Here is a 20,134-nt window from a genome sequence, read left to right as displayed (position 1 = left end):
GCCAGTTAAAAAATGTAATGGAAAAAAAATCGACAACACGGAAGTGTCAAGATGGCTCCAAGCGGACTGAAGGCTGTAGTCGGAGAGAGTAAGTTAATACATTTGTTAATTTTATAACTCTCTACTGTTCGACGTTCTGCGGTCGAAATAGTGCCTTTTTAATACCATCACGTTTTTAGTTTGTCACGAAAATGAATAACAGAAAACATCCAAACTGCCTGGCTAGCGATGCATAGCATTCGCCACTCAAGCAAGTTGCTTCCTAGTAATGCCTGGCCATGGGAAATAGCTAGCTGTCATTAGGCTATTTAAAATGTAAATATTAAATGTGACTGGGAAAGGTATGCCTCATCACTAGTAGCAGTATTTCAAGTAAGCTCTAAAACTTGTTTTGCTAACTTTAGAAAAGTTTGGTCATACGCACGTCCTTGAAAACATAGGTGCTGGGCTAATGAACAATACTAGTAAAGAACAAGAAGGCCCGCACACTATTAAAAATCCCAATTCACCGCTTTTTTGACAACGTTTCGATCCGAAACGGATCTTCGTCAGGTCAAACATACAGTGCACACATACCAAAATATACACATCTCACCTCACGTGACCATTGCGGACATGACGCATGGTGGGTGCAAAAAATATTAGTTTATCTCTAATAATTTTATAACAATGAGATGGGTACATGTCGTAGTTCCAAAAAATAATATATATTTACAAAATGACCAAGTCGGTGACTTGGAAGTCAAGAAATGGTCTGATATCAAACTCCTGGTTCAGACCTCTAAGAGACATGGTACACAAACGGTGGATCCAATACAATTATCTTCTCAATAATAGATTATCAGTATCTCCCCCCTCCTAGTAGTCTTAACATGTTCGATGGCAATGTATCTCAAAGAGCTAATGTTGTGAAGAGCCACCACATTGTCTAGAAAGGTACTACGTGGCACCGGTGGAATGTCAGACCTCACCACCATTTGACTGATGTTGGGAGCGCGTCTGAAGACTACCCGCGGGGGTTCTTTAAACGTCTTTTCCAGTTGTGGATCAGTGCTCAAGATGTACCAGTGTTTTTTTAATGATGTGATCGAACTGTTTACCAAGTGGGGAGTATTGAAGGAAGCATTGAATGCTTTGGTCAGGAGGCCGGGGAGGTTTGGGCGTGAGGCTTTCATCCTGGGTCATATTTTTACAGCGTTCCCTTGTGTTTTGCTTACTTTATTATGGAAGCTATGATGGGAACAATAGGTCAAGTTGGGTGTAGCTAGTTGATTGTGGGCTGCCTTGTGATCAACCGTACACGTGAAGGAAGACGATGTGTACCTACTACCTGTGTAAGTTTGTTCCTTTGCCTTTTACGACCCAATTAGTTACTGTTTGACACTGGCTACCAAATGCCACCTGAAAAAACATAGATAAATTGGGTCAACTTTAAGAGATCTCTGTCAAATATGGAACCAGGAGAAAAAATACTGATTACAGAACCTAGACTACTGTTGTCTATTTCCAAATGTTTTGCCTCTTGCCAGGCCATCATTGTAAATAATAATTTGTTCTTAATTGACCCCCCCAGGTAAACTAAATATAAAATAAACAGCTCTACTCATTCTGAGTTATTGGACACATTTCAGTTTTGTTACTGTAATATTTCATACTTCCTCTGTCTGTCTTTCCTCATCTCTTAAGAAATCCTGAATGGAGTTATCAAAAGTGTGAAGAAGGATGGAGAATGGAAGGTATTGTAAAAAATGTTTTGCGAGTTGCTCTGAAAAGGTCCATGTCAAAAGACATAATGTCTAATGATCAATTGAATATTAATTGATAACGCCAATCTGTTTATCCAGGTGCTCATTGTGGACCACATCAGCATGCGAATCCTGTCCTCCTGCTGCAAGATGTCAGATATCATGGCAGAGGGGGTGACTAGTAAGTGTTGGGATGGGATGGCCAGTGGGCTAGGCTACTTGTATTTGTCAATAACAATTTATTAGATCAAGGGACACATCATTCTAAACTAGGTTCAGAGTAGACCTGGGTTCAAAGAGTATTTGTTTTCTTTCAAATACTTAAGCTGCGCTCAACTGAGCTTGTTTGGTGCAATGGTACCAATAGTCCCAAAAGTACAAACCCAACCCCTCCCACCTGGCACTTGAGACAGGCTCAATTAAACGCTATTTGAAAGAAGTAAATACTATTTGAACCCAGGTATGGGTCATAGTATGAGGAAGTGAGTGTCTGTGGAGGCGTTCTTCAGTTAGGATTGTACAGTCACTAACTGATCTTCCTTTTCCTCCCCTAGTTGTGGAGGACATCAACAAGCGCAGGGAACCCATCTCTAGCCTGGAGGCCATTTATCTGATCTCTCCTTCAGAGAAGGTGAGAAGTGTGTTTCCCCTGCCATTCCCCCTTTCACTATGTCATCAACTGCCATATCCTGTACTGCTGTAAAGCAATCTTACACTCTTCATCTTCCTCTTTTTCTCTCTCTCACCTGTGTGTGTGTGCGGATGTTCTCAGTCGGTTCGTGCTCTCATCAATGACTTCAAAGAGATTGCTTTCACCTACAAAGCGGCGCACATCTTCTTCACAGACAGTAAGACCATTTGTTTTAAAGTGTTATAAAAACTTCAAAACTGTACTCTTCCCTTGTCTGATACAAAAAAATGTGGTATCCTTCTGGTCATGTCTCTCTTGAAAGGAGATTCTAAATCTAATTGAGATTAACCTCGCAAAATGACAAAAAGCAGGAATATTTTGTTTAATAATACAAAATAACTGTTGGTTTTGTGACAATCACCTATCCTGCAGACTGCCCAGATGCTCTTTTTGCTGAGATTGGGAGGTCCAGAGTTGCCAGAGTCATCAAGACTCTGAAGGAGATCAACGTGGCTTTCCTGCCATATGAGTCCCAGGTGGGTACCTACCTACCTACCTACCCTACAGCACCTTCTTTGAACTTTGCTCAACTCTGGTCGCATGGCCAAATTGCCAAAAGTCTCATCTTGCCACCTCCCATTGAAAACAACACATTTTCTGGTAGTTTGATCGCTCTAAGGAGTATCCAGTGAAAATGCCCAGTAATTGTCGTCTCTCGCTCTCTCTCCCTCACGCCCTTCCTCTCCCTTCTCTATTCTAGGTATTTTCCCTGGACGATCCCAGCTCCCTGCACTCATTCTACAGTCCAGTTGGAGAGGGGAATAAAGACAGAATGATGGAGACTCTGGCAGAGCAGATCGCCACCCTCTGTGACACCCTGAAGGAGTACCCTGCCATCCGCTACCGCAGGTACCTATACACACCATACCCTAACTTACAGACAGGTCTCATAAATACAGGCATGCAAGTGCTACCAGAGTTTTCAGTGGGAATTGGATGTTCATCTGAGTAAATGGATACTTTTAGTCCTCCAATAGTGGACGAAGGTAGCAACATCCCACATGGATCGCGAATTGACACTTTTCAATGTCTTTTTCAAAGCTCATCACACATGTCTTGCATACAGAGCCTGTCTTCAATGGTCTTTTTGCACATCTGTGTCTGTGCTAGTTCAGTCGCAAGTCACCTCTCTCTCTCGTTCTCTCCCTCCCTCTACCATAGCGGTCCTGAGGAGAATGCCAGACTGGCTGAGGAGGTGTATCAGCGTCTGAACGCCCATAAAGCAGACAACCCCAGCATGGGAGAGGTGAGGAGAGGAGACACCAACGCCTCACCACCTCTCGCAATACACAACACTTCTTTACAGTACTAATAGTACCATGTCTGCTTGGCTCAATGACCGTTCACTCCCTGAAAATACACTGCATTGAATGACTTCTATCGGGCACCATCAAATGCTTTGTCTTTATGATAATAGGCTTATGCTATGATTATTGAAGCATTTTGAAAGTGTTACATCTATCGGAGTCTCTCATAGCTACTTCTACTTTCTCACTTGATTTCCTGTAAGTTATATTTCACACTCTCTGTTGCTCGGCTACTTTTCTCTCCTTTTCTGTCTTTCCTAGCTGGCATTTCCTTAAGCCTGTGTTGGACTTCTGAAGGCATGTATTCATTTGATATAATTTACCTTTCTGCTGTTGTCTTCTCCATGGTCTCTCTGCCTCAGTACCCAGCACAGTAATACCATTTTCACACTATCAGAACCGTACTGTGCTGGCTCGGATATGTGTTTTTCACAACAAAATATCCACTGTGGTGTGTGCATAAGCAGGCCAGCGCAGTACAGTGTGAAAATGGTATTAGAATACACATGGCAGAGATATTTTCTTGTTTTTGTGGTTGTACTTTTAGAAAAAATTGAATGCGTGAAAAAAAACTCTTCTGAATGTGGTCAAGTCTGATGGTGGCACTGAGTAGGTGACTTATTGGTAAATCCTGTTACCCAAAAGCATTCCTGACATTCTATTGTATAGCTAGAGACAATATATTTGATATATAACAATATGCCCTGTCTGCCAAAGCATTGAAGGAGTTAACTGGTCATTTAAAAAGTGACATTTTTAGGTATAATTTCTTGCCCTGACGTGAGATGTCTCATGCGTTTTCAGGGTCCTGACAAGGCCAGGTCACAGCTGTTGATTGTGGACCGTGGCTTTGACCCTATCTCTCCCATTCTTCATGAGCTGACTTTCCAGGCCATGGTCTATGACCTTTTGGACATCAAACAGGACATCTACAAGTAGGCTTAGTTTGGCAACCTGTTCCCAATATACTTCACTACTTTTGACCAAGGCCCATGATGACCATATGGAAAATGCTATACAGACACTCCTGACCTGCAAAACGATACTTCATTTCAGAATTGGTTAAGATTAGCTTAAGGTTAAGGGTCAGTTTTACATTTTGGTTAGTCGTTTTACAGGTTAGGAGTATAACCTTTCTCCCACCATATTATTATTTTATTTTTTTAATGTAGCTATATATAGTACTAATGTATAGTTACATATCATACCATGAGTAGAAGAAGGTATCTGTTATCCCTGTATAACGGTTGTTATTTTGTGTGTTCTAGTTATCAAACGATCCCTGTGTTATTGTGTGTTGTAGATATCAGACGACTGGGATCGGGGACTCGAAGGAGAAGGAGGTTCTCCTGGACGAAGACGATGATCTGTGGGTCCAGCTGAGACACATGCACATAGCCGACGTCACCAAGTAAGACACACGCTCATCAAGATCACATACGACTAGTGTTTTTAGTTCATCTAACCTCAACTAATAAGAGATGACATGATCCAGAGTTGATGGAGGTAAGTTACGAGTGTTGTATTCAGGAAGTGAATTGTGAAAATTCATATCATGAATTCTCTTTCTTGAATTGAACACTGAATTGAAGCCAGCGCTGGGTTCAGATGTTGATGCTCTTTGTTCGTGTTTCAGGAAAGTGACGGAGCTGCTGCGTGTGTTCTGCGAGAGCAAGAGGATGTCCACTGATAAGGCCAACATCAAAGACCTGTCTCAGATGCTTAAGAAGATGCCACAGTACCAGAAGGAGCTCAGCTTGGTGGGTATTCCTTGTCTTTCCATCTAAAAATCAGTTGATTGGTTGAGGCTGGCATTCATGTCTCTCCAGTGATCACATACTGTCAGCCTAAATGTCAACACATGTTCTATTCACATTTGGCAAAGACACGGGCTGTGTTCCAATGTCCATACTAGCAGACAGTAGGATTTTTACCTGCTACGCTGAAAGCTTAGTGCAAGTTACTTTATCCTATTGTTCTCAGGAGTGAGCTGCACGTAAAAAAAAAAAAAAAAAAAGTGCATTTTACACTCAAGGGGCGTGAGCCTGATTTAATTGAAATTAATAGGAGCGTATTACCCTCTGCAAATGTTGCGCATCCGGTGTAGCAGGCCACTTATAATGCATGCCCAATACATTTTTTCATTCTACTGTGCCTTCAGAAAGTATTCACGCTCCTTGACTTTTCCCCAAAATTTTTGTGTTACAGACGGAATTTAAAATGAGTTAAATTGAGATTTTCTGGGGTCACTGGCCTACACACAATACCACAATGTCAAAGTGGAATTATGTTTTTTAGAAACTTTTACAAATTACTTAATAATGTAAAGCTGAAATGTCTTAAGTCAATAAGAATTCAACCCTTTGGTTATGGCAAGCCTAAATACGTTCAGGAGTAAACTTTTGCTTAAGTCGCATAATAAGTTGCATGGATTCACTGTGTGTAATGGTGTTTATCATGATTTTTGAATGACTACCTCATCTCTGTACCTCACACATACAATTATCAGTCGAGCAGTGAATTTCAAACACAGATTCAACCACAAAGATCAGGGAAGTTATCCAATGCCTTGCATAAGAATGGCCACCTATTGGTAGATGGGTTAATAAAAATACAGACACTGAATATCCCTTTGAGCATGGTGGTTATTAATTAATTAAAATACAGGCGTTCTTCCTAACTCAGTTGCCGGAGAGGAAGGAAACTGCTCAGAGATTTCACCATGTTACAGAGTTTAATGGCTGTTATAGGAAAACTAGGGATGGATCAACAACATTGTAGTTAACTCCACTATACTAACCTAATTGACAGAGTGAAATGAAGGAAGCCTGTACAGAATAAAAATATTCCAAAACATGCATCCTGTTTGGAACAAGACAGTAAATTATTACTGCAAAAAAAATGGCAAACCAATTACCTTTTTGTCCTGAATACAAAGTGTTATGTTTGGGGAAAATACAATATAAAACATTAGTGAGTACCACTCTCCATATTTTCAAGCATAGTGGTGGCTGCATCAGGTTATGGGTATGCTTGTAATCTTTGTGTGTAACCTTTATTTAACTAGGCAAGTCAGTTAAGAACAAATTCTTATTTACAATGACTGCCTACTGGGGAACATTGGGTTAACTGCCTTATTTAGGGGCAGAACGACAGATTTTTGCCTTGTCAGCTCGGGGATTCGATTCAGCAATCTTTCGGTTACTAGTCCAACGCTGTAACCACTAGGCTACCTGCCACATCTTTAAGGACTGTGGAATTTTTCAGGATAAAATTTTTTATGGAATGGTGCTAAGCACAGGCAAAATCCTAGAGGAAAAGCTGGTTTGGTCTGCTTTCCACGAGACACTGGTAGATGAATTCACCTTTAGCAGAACAATAACCTAAAACACAAGTCCAAATCTACACAGGAGTTGCTTACCAAGAAGACAGTGAATGTTCCTGAGTGGCTGAGCTACAGTTTTGACTTAAATCTACTTGAAAATCTATGTTAAGACCTGAAAATGGTTGTCTAGCAATGATCAACAATCAATTTGACAGGACTTAAAGAATTTAGAAAAGAATGGGCAAATGTTGCGCAATCCATGTGTGGAAAGCTCTTTGAGACTTACCCAGAAAGACTCAGAGCTCTATAATCACTGCTAAAGGTGCTTCTACAAAGTATTGACTCAGGGGTGTGAATGTATTTAATTTTCCCTCCAAAATTAAACAGTTCTTAAAAACATTTTGATTGTGTCATTATGGGGTAGTGTGTGTAGATGGGTGAGAACTGCAATTTAATCCATTTTGAATTCAGGCTGTAACAACAAAGTGGAGTATCATGATAGTGTTTTGTGATGACATCAACTTTTAGAAGTTAATAAGTAATGTATTTCTTTTGATTTGCAGTACTCCACTCACCTGCACCTGGCTGAGGCCTGTATGAAGAAATTCAAAGCCTCGGTGGACAAGCTGTGTGAGGTGGAACAGGTCAGTGTTGCTACAAAACAGAAGTCCCAAATGGCACCCTATACTCTATATAGTGCACTACTTTTGACCAAGACCCATAGGGATCTGATCACAAGTAGTGCACTATTTAGGGAATAGGGTGCCGTCAAGCTCCCTCTCTCTCTTATGAAACCATATGCAAATGGCCTGGCAGGTACACTCATAATACACCCAGGAGCATGCTTTTGATTCTCGGAAGTTTAAACACACCCTGTTTTTATTTAACCAGCATGACCCTTGAGATGAATCTTGTCTTTTTCGAGAGTGACCTATAGCATTTTAATTACATGTTTGTAGTTTCTTTGATTGTATATGTTTCTGTTCTGTGATTAAAAAAAAAAAAAATTCTCCCCCATCTTTCCTGACATCCTCTATCATACTTTCTACACTGAAATGTTTATTTTCCCAAAGATATCCTATATAATATAAAAACAAATATAATATTATCTTGAATAATCACATCCCTGGTTGTTAGCCTTAGGTGGTTAAACCATGAATGACTAGGTCACTATGATAATGTTGTGCTGTTGTGTAATATATTTTAATATTTAGAACTATCTTATCATATAATAATGCTGTCCCACAGCGTCGTCCGGGTTAGGGGAGGGTTTGGCCGGCAGGGATGTCCTTGTCCCATCGCGCACTAGCGACTCCTGTGACGGGCCTGGCGCAGTGTGCGCTGACACGGTCGGCAGGTGTACGATGTTTCCTCTGACACATTGGTGTGGCTGGCTTACGGGTTAAGCGGGCATTGTGTCAAGAAGCAGTGCGGCTTGGTTGGGTTGTGTTTCGGGGGACGCACGGCTCCCGACCTTCGTCTCTCTCGAGTCCGTACGGGAGTTGCAGGGATGAGACAAGACTGCAACTACCAGTTGGATACCACGAAATTGGGGCGAAAAAGGGCTGAAAAAAAGTAGTGCACTTTATAGGGAATAGGGTGCCATTTGACATGCTACCATAGTGTGACGCTGTCTGGCGTCCTAGTGGGCATCCACTTCACTAATGTTGTGTAAAGGGCTTGAGACGAGACGTGTCGCACATCTCTATCAAGTGTCCCTCTCTGAACCTACAGTAATGCACAGGAAGCTGTTGTCATGTCATACCTAGTCTTTTAAAGACCATTAATGTTGCCAGGCTGTTATTACTACATCCATCCAGAAATCTTACACCATAAGACATCGTACATCTCAGACTAGAACCCCTTTCCCTTCCTGGTTCCCAGAACAGCTCCTACTTTCTCCCTCAACACATTTACCCCGTGCCAAATGGCACCCGAGTCCCTATTTAGTGCATTACTAATAGCGTGCCATTTGGGACGCATACATTGTTTTGATCTTAATGATTCTAATAGCGCCGCTCAGGTTTGTTTCCTAGTCTTTAACATGGTAGGTTTAGTGGTGGATCATTTGAGACGTACACAGCATGTCCAGGAGTGAGGTAATCCGGGTCTGATTGTGGGACTAGGATCTGCAGTGTTAATGCACTGATGCAGATGGGGTGGACCTAAATGCATCATTCTCTGAGTGGTCGATTTGTTGTTTCCCCCCATATGTTTCCCAGGACCTGGCCATGGGGACTGATGTAGATGGGGAACCCCTGAAGGATGCCATGAAGAGCATCGTCCCTGTACTCCTCAACACCGACATCGACCCCTATGACAAGATCCGCATCATACTGCTCTATGTCTTTCACAAGAAGAAGGGTAGGTCAACAGAATGGCTCTGGCTGCATGATCCCAATGTGTCTGCTTTCTGTCAATGCATGGTCAAGACACACACACACACACACACAGCAGGTACAGCAATATGAGCGTTTCTAATATGATAGGACACAGCTACTCTCCACCTGACTGCTATTGAAATGAAATGGTAGCTTTCCTGAACAGCTCTATAAGATCAATTGACTTGTTCACATTTCTTTGGTGTGTGTGTGTGTATATATTTGTGGATGTTGGCCTGAGGAGCAGATGGTGGTCTTTAAGTTGAGCGCTTGGCTCTACTCTGTAAATAATGATGGTCTCTCTAAGGATATATGATGTGGTTACTGTTGATACTCGGGGGATGACAACAGGCTAGCTAAGGAAGCAGTTTTGATTAGGCTAACTTGATGAGTCGTCACTCATCACGTTTTCCAGCTCTACTCTGTATAACGGTGGTCTCCTCACACACAGGCATTGGAGAGGAGAACCTGACCAAGTTAATCCAGCATGCCAACGTGCAGGCAAACAGCAACATCATCACCAACCTACAGCACCTGGGCTGTCCTGTCATCGCTGGGGTCAGTAGGGCTCTGTCTCTCCGGTCTGTCCGTCTCTCCGCCGCTCTCTCTCTCTCTCATGTTTTTGGGCTGAACAAATGCCTCTCTTTACAGTGAAGCCTTTTTTCCGCTTGTTATATTTTGAAGGATGTGAAATGTTGTGTTTCAGGCTCTCAATGCAGGGAAAACACTGCCTGAGAAGAAAGAGCGCAAGGAGAGCACGTACCAGCTCTCCCGATGGACACCCACCATCAAAGACGTGATGGAGGTATGGAGGAGGAGAAGGATAGACAGTGTGGTTTGAGGAAGTTGGACCTGCTTTGAAATGGGCCTGGGCTTTCCCACCCAGACCCGATATGCGTACATACATAACAAACAAACAAAAATATATATATATATATATATGAGACCCTTTCACGAACTGACCCGGGACAACTAGACCCGTTCCATATAGACTTGGTCAGATCCAGGTCCGATCCGAGTGCAGGAAGCAGCAGAAAAGTACATTTTAAAGATTTTTTTTATTAACCGGAGCTGATAAAGCATGAGAGAGAGAGAGGTGCTGCTCTAGCAGGGACCGTACTGTTTGTGTACTGTGAGAGTAAGGGAGGATCACCAAGCAGACTCGTGCTATGTATTTTATTTAACTAGGCAAGTCAGTTAAGAAAACATTCTTATTTAGAATGACTGCCTAGGAACAGTGGGTTAACTGCCTTGTTCAGGGGCAGAACGACAGATTTTTACCTTGTCAGCTCGGGGATTCGATCTAGAAACCTTTCGGTTACTGGCCCAACGCTCTAACCACTAGGCTTCCAGCAGCCCCATATACCCTTGACAATAATATCAGATAAGACCCGTGACATTTCTTTGAATTCTGGATCGGGTCTCAGGTATTTGGGTACAGGTGGAGCCGTCAACAGCTGACTGACGACAGGACGGTCGGCCAATAGTGCAGTTGAGTCCGTTTCGGCGGTAACATGGACTCTAAACAAAGTGATTAAACTTTGTTGCTCCTTGTTGAAACAAGCAACAAAAACACCCCCCACAATGCAGCAGCACACATAGAATGAATAGAAGTGGCTTGGAACCTATAACCCTGGCAAATTGACTGGTAAACTCATGGGTACACTCGCAATGGCTTCCTGATATAGACCCAGTCGGTATTAGATAGAGAGGCACGACCCTGCCCGTCTGTGGGGAAGACAACCTGTGCTTACCCCAGTGGCTCACAGCAAAAACTTGACCTTTTTCAACCACAATTCCCTTGTTTTAGTCAATTACAAAACTACATTTTAAGAAAAGTACATGTATAAAGATTACTTTTCAACATTGCCTGCTCTCTGGCCTTCTCACGACTTAGAAAAACGTTTAGGCTTCCCAGATCCCCCTTTTCTGTCATGACGATGCTAGCTAGCAGCCACTTGAGTGAGTGCTACCTACCGACCGGAACATTAAGCTAGCCAAGACCAACAACACAAACAAACAGACTATACGAGTAGTGAGTAGAGTTCCAAACGGACTGTACTAAACAAGTTAAATGTCTTACCTGTGATGTTTTCCACACACATAGTTACGTGTAGTCTACTTGGACACTGCGCCCCCCATTTCTCACTCTCCCACACCGAATAGCCTGAAGCCACAGGGCTCTTCTCACAGGCTCTGTTTCCCTATGTGGGAGCCCTGCAAACCATAGGTCAGTATTTATGACCTGGCTACATGTACATTGAACAACACAGCAGCTTTTCTGCATGTTTTGTTGTTTCTGTATAACAACAACAAATCTATGATGAAGTCGCCTCTTACAATGTGGATCAACAGGAAATAATGTTGGTGTTCCCCAACTTGTGGGCGTGGTCGAGGAGGAATTCCTTATTACATGAATACCGACTGGGACTATTGTGAGGCATTTGACTAGCCAATTACTGTCATCCAAAAATTCCAAGTCTGACCAACCATGTCTGCCTATTTTTCCAGAATGCCATAGAGGACAAGCTGGACCGGAAGCAGTGGCCATTCATCTCTGAGCCTGCCCCCATCAACACCATGCAGACGACTGTCAGGTGTGTATACTCTATACACCACGGGGGGGAGGGGTGGAGCCGGTCTGGGGACAGAGAAGGGGCATGGCCTTATCGGAGGCAGATGGATAACCAGGGTCACATACGTTAACACTTTAATCTCAGATTTAATCTTTAAAATAGAGCTTTGGCGCAGTTAAGTGGGCTGGAGAGGTGAAAAGTTAGTTGATCCAAGCTGCCATTAGACAGCCTGTGAATAATCTACCAGGAGTTATTTTATTTTTAGTTTGTTGATATAGCTTGTTCATGTTGTACAGTGCATTCGGCAAGTATTCAGACCCCTTGACTTTTTCCACATTTTGTTACGTTACAGCCTTAATCTAATATGTATATATATTTTTTCCTTTATTTAACTAGGCAAGTCAGTTGAGAACAAATTTGTATTTTCAATGACTTGCCTAGGAACAGTGGGTTAACTGCCTTGTTCAGGGGCAGAATGACAGATTTTTCCCTTGTCAGCTCGGGGATTCGATCTAGCAACCTTTTGGTTATTAGTCCAACGCTCTAACCACTAGGCTACCTGCCACCCCATAAGGACAAAGCAAAACCAGGTTTTTCTAAATGTTTGCTAATTTATATATATTTTTTTTTGTAAAACAATTATTTACATAAGTATTCAGACCCTTTACTATCAGACTTGAAATTGAGCTCAGGTGCGTCCTGTTTCCATTGATCATCCTTGAGATGTTTCTACAACTTGATTGGAGTCCACCTGTGGTAAATTCGATTGATTGGACATGATATGGAAAGGCACACACCTGTCTATATATACACAGTGCATGTCAGAGGAAAAACCAAGCCATGAAATTGAAGGAATTGTCCATAGAGCTCTGAGACAGGACCTGGGGAAGTGTACCAAAAATGATCTGCAGCATTGAAGGTCCCCAAGAGTACAGTGGCCTCCATCATTCTTAAATGGAAGCAGTTTGGAACCACCAAGACTCTTCTTAGAGCTGGCCACCTGGCCAAACTGAGCAATCGGGGGAGAAGGGTGACCAAAAACCCGATGGTCATTCTGACAGAGCTCCAGAGTTCCTCTGTGTAGATGGGAGAACCTTCCAAAAGGACAACCATCTCTGCAGCACTCCACCAATCAGGTCTTTATGGTAGAGTGGTCAGACGGAAGACACTCCTCAGTAAAAGACACATGTCAGCCTGCTTGGAGTTTGCCAAAAGGCACCTAAAGGACACAGACCAAGAGAAACAAGATTCTCTGGTCTGATGAAACCAAGATTGAACTATTTGGCCTGAATGCCAAGTGTCACGGCTGGAGGAAACCTGGCACCATCCCAAAGGTGAAGCATGGTGGTGGCAGCATCATGCTGTGGGGATGTTTTTCAGTGGGAGGGACTGGGAGACTAGTCAGGATCGAGGGAAAGATGAACAGAGCAAAGTACAGAGAGATCGTTGACGTAAACCTGCTCCAGAGTGCTCAGGACCTCAGACTGGGGGGACGGTTCACCTTCCAACAGGACAACGACACTAAGCACACAGCCAAGACAACATAGGAGTGGCTTCAGGACCAGTCTCTGAATGTGCTTGAGTGTTCCAGCCCGGACTTGAACCCGATCTAACATCTCTAGATACTTGTGTAAATATGATAGTTCCGTTTTTTTTTTTTTTTATACATTTGCTAACATTTCTAAACTGTTTTTGCTTTGTCCTTGTATGGTATTGTGTGTGTGTGTGTGTGTGTGTGTGTGTGTGTGTGTGTGTGTGTAAATAACAATTTCATCCATTTTAGAATAAGGCTGTAGCGTAACAAAATGTGGAAAAAGTCAAGGTCTGAATACTTTCCGAATGCACTGTATAAAAGCTCATCTGAAGGCACTCCCGGGCTTGGTAATCTGTGTGTTTGCTAATTAATTTACACAATGCAGTGGTGTCCCAAATGGCACCTTATTCCCTATATGGTGCACTACTTTTGACCAGAGCCCTGGTTGAAAGTTGTGCACCATATAGAGAGAATAGGGTGCCATTTGGGACATACACAGACTTCCTTGTTCAGAGCAAAGCTCTTCTTGAGGGCAGGGTTTAAATTCTTGATAAAATATTTATATATACACACACAGACGTATCATCATGGGTTGTGTCCTAAATGGCACTCTATTCCCTTTTATAGTGCACTACTTTGGACCAGGGCCCATAGGGCATTGGTCAAAAGTAGAATACAATGTAAAATGGGATCCCATTTGGGATGCACCCATGAAGAAATATGTTATATAGCAAGGACATCAACAGCTTAATGGAATACAAATGTGTTCACATCTGGGGATGTAACTTTAAACATGTCAACATCCGGCAGCTGTTCTTTTAGCTTTATAACTATATACCCTGTGCTTTTGTTCTCGTCCCACTGATGTTGTGCATTAGCCTACAGTACCAGACCCATACTCATTCTACATTGTAGAATAATAGTGAAGACATCAAACTATGAAATGACACATATGGAATCAAGTAGTAGCCAAAAAAGTGTTAAACAAATCAAAATATATTTCATATTTGAGATTCTTCAAAGTAGCCACCCTTTGCCTTGATGAAAGCTTTGCACACTCTTGGCATTCTCTCAACCAACTTCGCCTGGAATGCTTTTCCAACAGTCTTGAAGGAGTTCCCACATATGCTGAGCACTTGTTGGCTGCTTTTCCTTCACTCTGCGGTCCGACTCATCCAAAACCATCTCAATTGGGTTGAGGTCGGGTGATTGTGAAGGCCAGGTTCATCACTCTCCTCATTGGTCAAATACCCCTTACACAGCCTGGAGATGTGTTGGGTCATTGTCCTGTTGAAAAACAAATGATAGTCCCACTAAGAGCAAACCAGATTGGATGGTGTATCGCTGCAGAATGCTGTGGTAGCCATGCTGGTTAAGTGTGTCTTGAATTCTAAATATATCACTGACATTGTCACCAGCAAAGCACCATCACACCTCCTCCATGCTTCACAGTGGGAACCACACATGCGGAGATCATCCTTTCACCTACTCTGCATCTCACAAAGACACGGAGGTTGGATCCAAAAATCTCAAATTTAGACTCATCAGACCAAAGGACAGATTTCCACTGGTCTAATGTCCATTGCTCGTGTTTCTTGGCCCAAGCAAGTCTCTTCTTATTATTGGTGTCCTTTAGTAGTGGTTTCTTCGCAACCATGAAGGCCTGATTCACGCAGTCTCCTCTGAACAGTTGATGTTGAGATGTCTGTTACTTGAACTCTGAAACATTTATTTGGGATGCAATTTCTGAGGCTGGTAACTCTAATGATCTTATCCTCTGCAGCAGAGGTAACTCTGGGTCTTCCTTTCCTGTGGCTGTCCTCACGAGAGCCAGTTCCATCATAGCGCTTGATGGTTTCTGTGACTGCACTTGAAGAAAATGTAAAAGTATTTGAAATTTTCCAGATTGACTGACCCATGTCTTAAAGTAATGATGGACTGTCGTTTCTCTTTTATTTGAGCTGTTCTTGCCATAATATGGACTTGGTCTTTTACCAAATAGGGCTATCTTCTGTATACCACCCCTATCTTGTCACAACACAACTAATTTGCTTAAACGCATTAAGAAGGAAAGAAATTCTACAAATTAACTTTTAACAGGGCACACCTGTTAATTGAAATGCATTTCAGGTGACTACCTCATGAAACTGGTTGAGAGAATGCCAAGAGTGTGCAAAGTTGTCATCAAGGCAAAGGGTGGCTACTTTGAAGAATCTCAAATATAAAATATATAGCACTTTTTTGGTTACTGCATGATTCCATATGTGTTATTTCATGGTTTTGATGTTTTCACTATTATTCTACAATGTAGAAAATAGTAAGAAAGAAATAAAAACCCTTGAATGAGTAGGTGTCTGGTACTGTATATGTAGATCATATTTAATATATCCCCATTGCACCCCTGCATCTTGGATTATTCACATAGTACATCTACATAGCCCCTCGTTGATTATCCCATACATATAATAGACTTAGAATAACTTTATTTTTGGGTTATAATATACTATGTTCTATTTAATTCTGTGCATGGCCAGCCATCTTGCCAAATCATATTATCTTGAGGCTTTACACCACTTACGGTATCTATTATATAATCAAACAATATAGTGTGATAATTTACACCATAACTATGTATTGATTTAAGATCGATAATTGTTGGTAATGGATATATGATCGTTGGATAACTACATAATTACTAATGTACAGTACATCACAGGAGGCTGGTGAGTGGCGTGAATGGAATTTTATCAAACACATTAAAAACACTGTGTTTGATATCGTTCCATGTATCCCGTTCGAGCCATTTACTATAAACCCACCCTCTCCATTTAAAGTGCCACCAGCCACCACTGATGTTTTATTTTACCCCAGCAAATAATTTCTACATAATTAGAAATGTACATGTTTTATTATGTTTGTATCATACTGCAGCAGTGCGCGGTTCGGACAATGGCACAAGAACAAGTCTCCAACGGAGTATCGTTCCGGCCCTCGGCTCATCATCTTCATGATCGGAGGCGTGTCCCACTCCGAGATGCGCTCCGCCTACGAGGTCACTCGAGCTACCGACGGAAAATGGGAGGTCCTGATTGGTAAGGAACACAATAGTTGGACTCAAACTTAAGTGTACACGTTTGTATTTTATTTAACCTTTATCTTTAACCAGGCAAGCCAGTTGAATTTTTATTTTATTTACAATGACGACACACCATGTACCCTCGTTTGGAATTCCCCTGCTGGTGGCGCGAAAAGATCCTACAGTGCCTTCAGAAAGTATTCACACCCCTTAATTTATTCCACATTTTGTTGTGTTACAGCCTGAATAGATTACATGGATTTTTAATCCTTTAAGTCCTGTCAAATTGGTTGTTGATCATTGCTCAACAACCATTTTCAGGTCTTGCCATAGATTTTCAAGTAGATTTAAGTCAAAACTGTAACTCGGCCACTCAGAAACATTCACTGTCTTGGTAAGCAACTCCAGTGTAGATTATCCCTTGTGTTTTAGGTTATTGTCCTGCTGTCAAGTTGAAACAGACTGAACCAGGTTTTACACTAGGATTTTGCCTCCTGTTAGCTCCATTCTGTTTATTTTTTATTCTGAGAAACTCCCCAGTCCTGAACTATTGCAAGCATTACCCATAACATGATGCAGCCACAACTATGCTTGAAAATATGGAGAGTGGTACTTCGTAATGTGTTGTATTGGATTTTCCCCAAACAACACTATATTCAAGACAAAAAGTGAATTGCTTTGCCACATTTTTTGCAGCATTACTTTAGTGCCTCGTTGTAAACAGGATGCATGATTTGGAATATTTGTGTTGAGTTGAGTTGAAATAGAAGATCCCAGAAATGTTCCATATGCACAAAAAGCTTATTTCGCTTACATTTTGTGGACAAATTTGTTTACATCCCTGTTAGTGAGCATTTCTCCTTTGCCAAGATAATCCATCCACCTGACAGGTGTGGCAAATCAAGAAGCTGATAAAACAGCATGATCATTAGACAGGAGCGCCTTATGCTTGGGACAATAACATGCCACTATAATGTGCAGTTTTGTGTCACAACACAATGCCACAGATGTCTCAAGTTTTGAAGGAGCGTGCAGTTGGCATGCTGACTGCAGGAATGTCCACCAGAGCTGTTGCTAGATATTTTAATGTTAATTTCTCTACCATAAGCCGCCTACAACGTCATTTTAGAGAATTTGTCAGTACGTCCAACCTGTCTCACAACCGCAGACCATGTGTAACCACGTCAGGACCTCCACATCCGGCTTCTTTACCTGCGTTATTGTTTCAGACCAGCCACCGGGACAGCTGATGAAACTGACGAGTATTTCTGTCTCTAATTAAGCCCTTTTGTGGGGAATAACTCATTCTGCTTGGCTGGGCCTGGCTCCTCAGTGCGCCCAAGCCCAGTCATGATTTCCTTATATGAACTGTAACTCAGTAAAATCTTTGAAATTGTTGCGTTTATTTTTAATCAGTATATACAATATTGTTGATCCATCCCCAATTTTATCCAATCACAGCCATTTAAACTCTCTAACTGTTTTAGTCACCATTGGCCTCATGGTGAAATTCCTGAGCGGTTTCCTTCTGCGGCAACGGAGTTAGGAAGGACGCCTTTATCTTTGTAGTGACTGGGTGTATTGATACACCATCCAAAGTGTAATTAATAACTTCACCATGCTCAAAGGGATATTATTCAATGTCTGCTTTTTTTTCCTTTGCAAGACATTGGAAAACTTCCATGGTCATTTTGGTTGAATCTGTGTTTGAAATTCACTGCTCGAATGAGGGACTTTAAAGATAATTGTATGTGTGAGGTACAGAGATGAGGTAGTAATTCAAAAATCATGTTAAACACTATTATTGCACACAGAGTGAGTCCATGCAACTTATTGTGTGACTTGTATAACACATTTTTACTCCTGAACTTATTTAGGCTTTCCATAACAAAGGGGTTGAATACTTGACTCAGGACATTTCAGCTTAAATGTTTTTGTTAATTTGCAAGCATTTCAAAAAACAATTCCACTTTGACATGATGGAGTATTGTGTGTGTGTGTGTAGGCCAGTGACGACAAATCTCTGAATTCAGGCTGTAACAACAAAATGTGGGGAAAGTCAATACTTTCCAAAGGCACTGTATATCCCCCAGCATGTTTCTGTCTCTCTCCATACATTTTCATCACGAATCTTCACAATGAATGTAAGCGTCTTTGGGTTTCAGAAAAGCGCTATATAATTAGTATTAATATTCCTGTTTTTCGTTTCCCCTCCTCTCTATAGGTTCGTCTCACATTGTCACTCCCACCAGCTTCCTAAATGACCTGAAGAAGCTGGACCTGGTTTAAACTCCTGAAAGCTAGATATAACCCTCCCTTCTCTCCTCAGGCCTGGAAGGGAGCTGGTCTGAGTTTGCTGGGAGAATGTCTCTGAACACAAACCTGGATTCAAATTGCGCTTGTTTTGATTAAGCCTGCCGGGAGTGCCAGATCAGTGGGATTTGCAGTTTGTACTTTTTAGGACTATTCCAGTGGTTCTATTGGGTTAGACAAGTTCAATTAAGCACAGTTAAAAATAAAACGAATACTATTTGAACCCAGGTCTGCTGTTAACGGAGGGGTTCATCATGAGATGCTTGTGTACTCGTCTGTTGCAGGGTTTGAGATGACTAAAGCAAAGTGCCTTTTTTAAGATGTAGTCATCATTAAAGGAATGTATCTGATGATTCTCAATATTTTATTGAATTTTCTTAGTTGAATTATGCTTGAATTAAAACAAATGATGTACATACGTATTAATGTAATGCTGTGATGGACATTGTTTGCTCTGAATATTTCATTAAAACAGTCCTTATATTATGAAGATTATTTGAACCTGTGTCTTCTACTGTAATTGAGTTACAAATATGGGGCTGCATATCAACATTCTAAAGTGGCTTCCTCTTCTCTTGTCCTCACTGCTGAAGAACGAAAGGATATAAAGAGCAGTGGCCTCTTTAGACTATTGAGATGTAACCCGTGTTGGGACCATTAAATACTTGTGTGCCTTTCCCGAGTTACATTTATTCTTTTCATCTGTCTGAATGTCTTTACTACTGTAGTGTCTTTCTCTGAAATCATGCACTTTCATAATAATATAGGTTTTATAAAGGAAGGGATGATGTGTGGTTGTTAGGGCCTTTGATGTCTTTGTATTTTAGTCCAAATTATGAATAAACAAAATGCATACATTTTACTCTTTGTCATATGTTCTAGCTGCCATGAGAATGCCAAGAGAATCCCTGGTGTTGAAGCCAGGAGAAATCAACATAGTACTAGTCTGGGTACCGGGTGCAGATTAAGCCTGGAAAAACACTTTCAATTTAGATTATTTTTAGTCCAGGACTAGGACTGTGTCTGGGAAACTGTCCCTATTTTGATTGTATACATGAATTCTAATGTCCATTTATATGGCAATCAAGCATGAGTTATGTATTGTAGCATGTATTCTAATTTCTATGGTTTTCACAATCGATGCTGAAGGTCTTTGTTTAATGTAATTGATATTGACCACCAGCCT

The 20,134-nt window shown here is 41.6% G+C and overlaps 1 protein-coding gene across 2 annotated transcripts; it reads left to right on the top strand.

Moving 5' to 3' along the window:
* On the top strand, positions 1–19,810 carry stxbp2 (syntaxin binding protein 2). Of its 2 annotated transcripts, none has more exons than XM_038980740.1 (18): positions 1–88; positions 1,687–1,736; positions 1,845–1,926; positions 2,300–2,376; positions 2,518–2,593; positions 2,809–2,912; positions 3,137–3,285; positions 3,598–3,682; positions 4,548–4,678; positions 5,047–5,154; positions 5,380–5,503; positions 7,632–7,712; positions 9,291–9,432; positions 9,901–10,007; positions 10,156–10,254; positions 11,961–12,046; positions 16,494–16,651; positions 18,860–19,810. In XM_038980740.1, the coding sequence occupies exons 1-18, from the start codon at positions 52–54 to the stop codon at positions 18,922–18,924; spliced, it is 1,761 nt and encodes a 586-aa protein (XP_038836668.1). In that variant the 5' UTR covers positions 1–51; the 3' UTR covers positions 18,925–19,810. The 2 variants fall into 2 exon arrangements, with proteins under 2 accessions (XP_038836668.1, XP_038836659.1); XM_038980731.1 differs by having other exon boundaries at positions 16,491–16,651.
* The last annotated feature ends 324 nt before the right edge of the window (positions 19,811–20,134 follow it).

Source organism: Salvelinus namaycush, chromosome 3 (genome assembly GCF_016432855.1).
Source record: "Salvelinus namaycush isolate Seneca chromosome 3, SaNama_1.0, whole genome shotgun sequence".
Lineage (NCBI taxonomy): Eukaryota > Metazoa > Chordata > Actinopteri > Salmoniformes > Salmonidae > Salvelinus > Salvelinus namaycush.
Note: the sequence above shows the minus strand (reverse complement) of the source record. Positions and strands in the feature narration are given on the sequence as shown.

Coding starts and splice junctions, on each gene's coding strand:
- stxbp2 (XM_038980731.1), top strand. CDS start 52: ATGGCTCCAAGCGGACTGAAGGCTGTAGTCGGAGAGA. Junction 2,377..2,517: donor TGATCTCTCCTTCAGAGAAG/GTGAGAAGTGTG, acceptor GGATGTTCTCAG/TCGGTTCGTGCTCTCATCAA. Junction 3,286..3,597: donor CCTGCCATCCGCTACCGCAG/GTACCTATACAC, acceptor CCTCTACCATAG/CGGTCCTGAGGAGAATGCCA.